At 38.7% G+C, this 3663-nt stretch overlaps 1 protein-coding gene across 1 annotated transcript in view; it reads left to right on the forward strand.

Annotated features, from left to right (window-relative positions):
* Nucleotides 1-828: 828 nt before the first annotated feature.
* LOC103516832 (T-complex protein 1 subunit eta) overlaps nucleotides 829-3663 on the forward strand; it is a gene marked incomplete at its 5' end in the record, with an annotated part of 51485 nt that continues 48650 nt past the window's right edge. The window contains 1 exon segment of the mRNA XM_026829124.1: nucleotides 829-987. Within this exon segment, the coding sequence (XP_026684925.1) occupies nucleotides 829-987 (159 nt within the window).

Consider the following 3663-nt stretch of genomic DNA (forward strand, 5'->3'; position numbering starts at 1 on the left):
TAAGTTATATTTCTCCTACCATAATGGCGGAACCATGATTTCATGTGACACATGAATCTGTCCGCAAAAGGTTAATACACTACACTAAACTTCATGACTTGTCTTGGACTCAAACCACCAATCTTCAGATTTAAAGCCCATGGTGCTAACCACTGCACCACTGAGATAGGTTGCATGAGGTAAATGAGGTGAAAAAGGATTTCAATCTAAGGAGTATGGTTTGTATGATATAACAATACATTCAAGGTACATAGGTTCCTAGGACATTTCTATCACTCCAGGTATTTTATGTACCATGATTTCATGAACTCAATGGGTCCAGCAAAATTAATAATCACATGTAAATCAATTTACCCATTCTCTATGCATACTTGATAAAATTGGCAGTGGTAAATTTTATCATATCAAATAGAGATAAATAAAGAGAAACTGGACTTAGACTGTGACTTTTTTTGAGTGTTATTTCTTCATCTCAATACAGTTTCTACAATTTTACTTATTGCTACTTATGTACTCATAGGTACTTTTATAAGTATTGCATACTTGATAAAATTGGCAGTGGTAAATTTTATCATATCAAATAGAGATAAATAAAGAGAAACTGGACTTAGACTGTGACTTTTTTGAGTGTTATTTCTTCATCTCAATACAGTTTCTACAATTTTACTTATTGTTGCTAATGTACTCATAGGTACTTTTATAAGTATGTAGGGTATAATAAGTTGAATCACTTTCACAGTGTGTGTAGGTGAGAATTTCATAAAATAGATCACAAGGACTTGTTATAATTACACAGTTATTAATCCATTCTTCCATACTTCTACTCAGGTTGGTGATGGAACCACTAGTGTTGTGCTGTTGGCCGGTGAAATTCTGAAGCAAGTAAAACCTTATGTAGAAGAAGGAGTTCATCCAAGAATTGTCATCAAAGCTGTGAGGAAAGCCACCAGTATGGCCCTGCAGAAAATTGATGAGCTTGCTGTTAAGGTAAGGGTTGACAAAAATATGTATTGATTGTTGGTCCTGCTCACAGATATTCCTTTGATATTCCAGATATTCACAGATATTCCTTTCAAGCTGTGAGGAAAGCCACCAGTATGGCCCTGCAGAAAATTGATGAGCTTGCTGTTAAGGTAAGGGTTGACAAAAATATGTATTGATTTTTGGTCCTGCTCACAGATATTCCTTTGATATTAAGATCTTGTTGAGACTGCAGAAGTAAAGGACTTTTCAGTCTCATTCTGGCAGGATAAACAAAGTCCATTTAAGTACATTTATTTTTACCTTTTGCTGCAAACAGTTTGTCTGTTTATAATATGTAGAAATTGTAATGGTTAAGGTGCTTCTCTCTCACTGGTAAATGGAAAACAATGCATTTGAGAAAATGGCCTAAATCCTGACAGATTTCTTTACTAAGAAGCCAAGTTTCATTCTGTCCTAGCCAGCCTAGTTAGGTAGGTTGGTGGCGCGTCTGCCTTGTAATTGCTAGCCCGCAGGTTCGATTCCCGCCGGGGGCGGATTTTATCCTGATGGGATAATGTTCGTTCTCGGAACGGCTGGCTTTCCTCCTATCCTGTCTTCCTTCTCTCTTCAATTTCGGGACGATAAGACCCTAGCTGAGCAGTTACAGTTCCCTCTGTCAAACCTCTAAAAAAAAAATCATTGTTTCAGATTCAAAAGTCAGACTCCGGAGAGTATCGAGGTCTTCTGTGTTATTAATCTTAAGTTTCGCCAGAGAATGAGGTCATTTGTTAAAATGACGAGGTTGATAGAGGGTTTTTTTATCAAGTCACTTTTTTAATATACCGTGTATCGATTTCTTTGGCCTAAAAGTTATGGAACAGAAGGGATTTTGTAGCAGAGGCTCCCAGTTTTGAGTTTTTTATCAAGGAACTTAGGCGGGAAATTCCTCAGGGGCAGAACTAGAAGGGATTGTGATCGTTGAATGTTTGTGTTTAAACAGTTGTGATTACAATCATTATCCAGTTAGAATGGCAGTCGTTTTATGAGCATCAGGTGTTTCCTAGCCGATACCATTTGAACCTATGCTTGTTTGAACTCGAGGCCTGCGCACTTGAGAACAGGTGTGAAAAGGTATGTCCTATAGCGAAGGTGAGCCGTAGGTGGTGTAGAAAAACCGATAAGACCCTCTTTATACCCTGTAATTCTTTTGCATTTCGTAACTAGGGTTTTGAAAAGGGGAGGGTAAGTCTTGTTTTCTTCTGAAGGGGAAAAATCCCCATTCTCTTTCTTTGAACTCTACAAAGGTTCCCAGTTTTATTAGGACGTTCTTCTAAGGGCCCGATAGAATCCCATTCTCTTTTCTTTGTACTAACAGAAGTTCTCAGTTATATTTAGTACGGGCAGTTTAAACTAAGATTTTGAGTCCTATATGTTATAAAGTCAGTAGTGTGTGAAAGCAGGGCTTTCTACCAACTAATGTTTCTGTTATAAAAAGTAGTATCATTGTATGTAGAACTTCACGTTGATTGGTTGCGGGGTGGATGGATGAATTGAAGTTGTCTCTTTTGAGAAAAGAAGTTTCTTTTTTAACGTAAGTACCAAAGGAGAGTGACGTCGAGTTAAAGAGCAGTAATGTTGAAAGTCAGGGCTTAGAAAGTTGGTTATTTTACTGAGACGGTGGATGGAAAAAAAAATCTCCAAACTATCTCCTTTGAAAATTGACTGCAAGGCTTTTGTGTTGGAATAGGGAAGCCCTTTATTTTAGGGCGGGGCCCGCCTTAGCTTTGGGCGCCCGGATCGCGACTGTTCCGTCTGGCGATGGTGTGGTTCTATTGGATCGACTGAGTGCATGGAGATGTGTGACAGGTTAGCCTAGAGTCGTAAGAGAGAGTCGAACTCAAGGTCGCACAAGTTGTCTCGTTAGAAACCCAAGAACATCCAAAAGCCGACGTAAAGTTTAGGCGCTTGCATGCGCTTACAGAAGAACTTGCTTTGAGGCAGGTGATCGGTTACTTAGGGATTTTCGTAGCTCATTTTATCACTAATTGAAATCTTTGAGGGTTTCAGGGTAAAAAAGTCAGGGAAAACCACCTATAGACTAAAATTATTATAAGCCCGTCAGAAAATATTGTATATGTATAGTATAATAATGTTTAGGAGAATAACCCTTGAATTATCATTTATAATGTAAAGACAGAGAAGAATCGCGTGAACCTGACCCGTTCCAGTTCATTCCTCACTCATTGACAAGGGAGATAGTTTGTATTTTTTCATTTGAAATGGACGTTGTTGTCGTACCAAGGCCTAGTCAAGCAGAGTGTTACTATTACCGTAGCACATCTCTAGAGAGGCATTAAGGAGATCCTTAACAAGACTAGGATGGAGCGTGCTATTACCATGTGCATGCTCGCAAGAATGTGGGCCTCTTGTGCAACTTGGACCTTTATATTACGCAGTTATAATCTCTTTGAGGGGAAGTTTTCTTTATGTTTTGAAAGGTCTAGTGACTTGGGTCATAAATTTCTCTTTTTTTAGTGATTTTTATTTGTTCATTTACTTTACTTTGTAAAGGTTAGTACAACTCACCGTTGTCTAGTAGGTCTCTGTAGTGTCGTAGGTGGTGGTAGAACCTCTTCTTAGGGAAGACGACTACTTAGTCGAACCTCGAGTCTCGTCACCGTCGTGTGAAGAGGTCTTCTG

The sequence above is a fragment of the Diaphorina citri genome, unplaced genomic scaffold (assembly GCF_000475195.1).
Source record: "Diaphorina citri unplaced genomic scaffold, Diaci psyllid genome assembly version 1.1 scaffold1676, whole genome shotgun sequence".
Taxonomy (NCBI): domain Eukaryota; kingdom Metazoa; phylum Arthropoda; class Insecta; order Hemiptera; family Psyllidae; genus Diaphorina; species Diaphorina citri.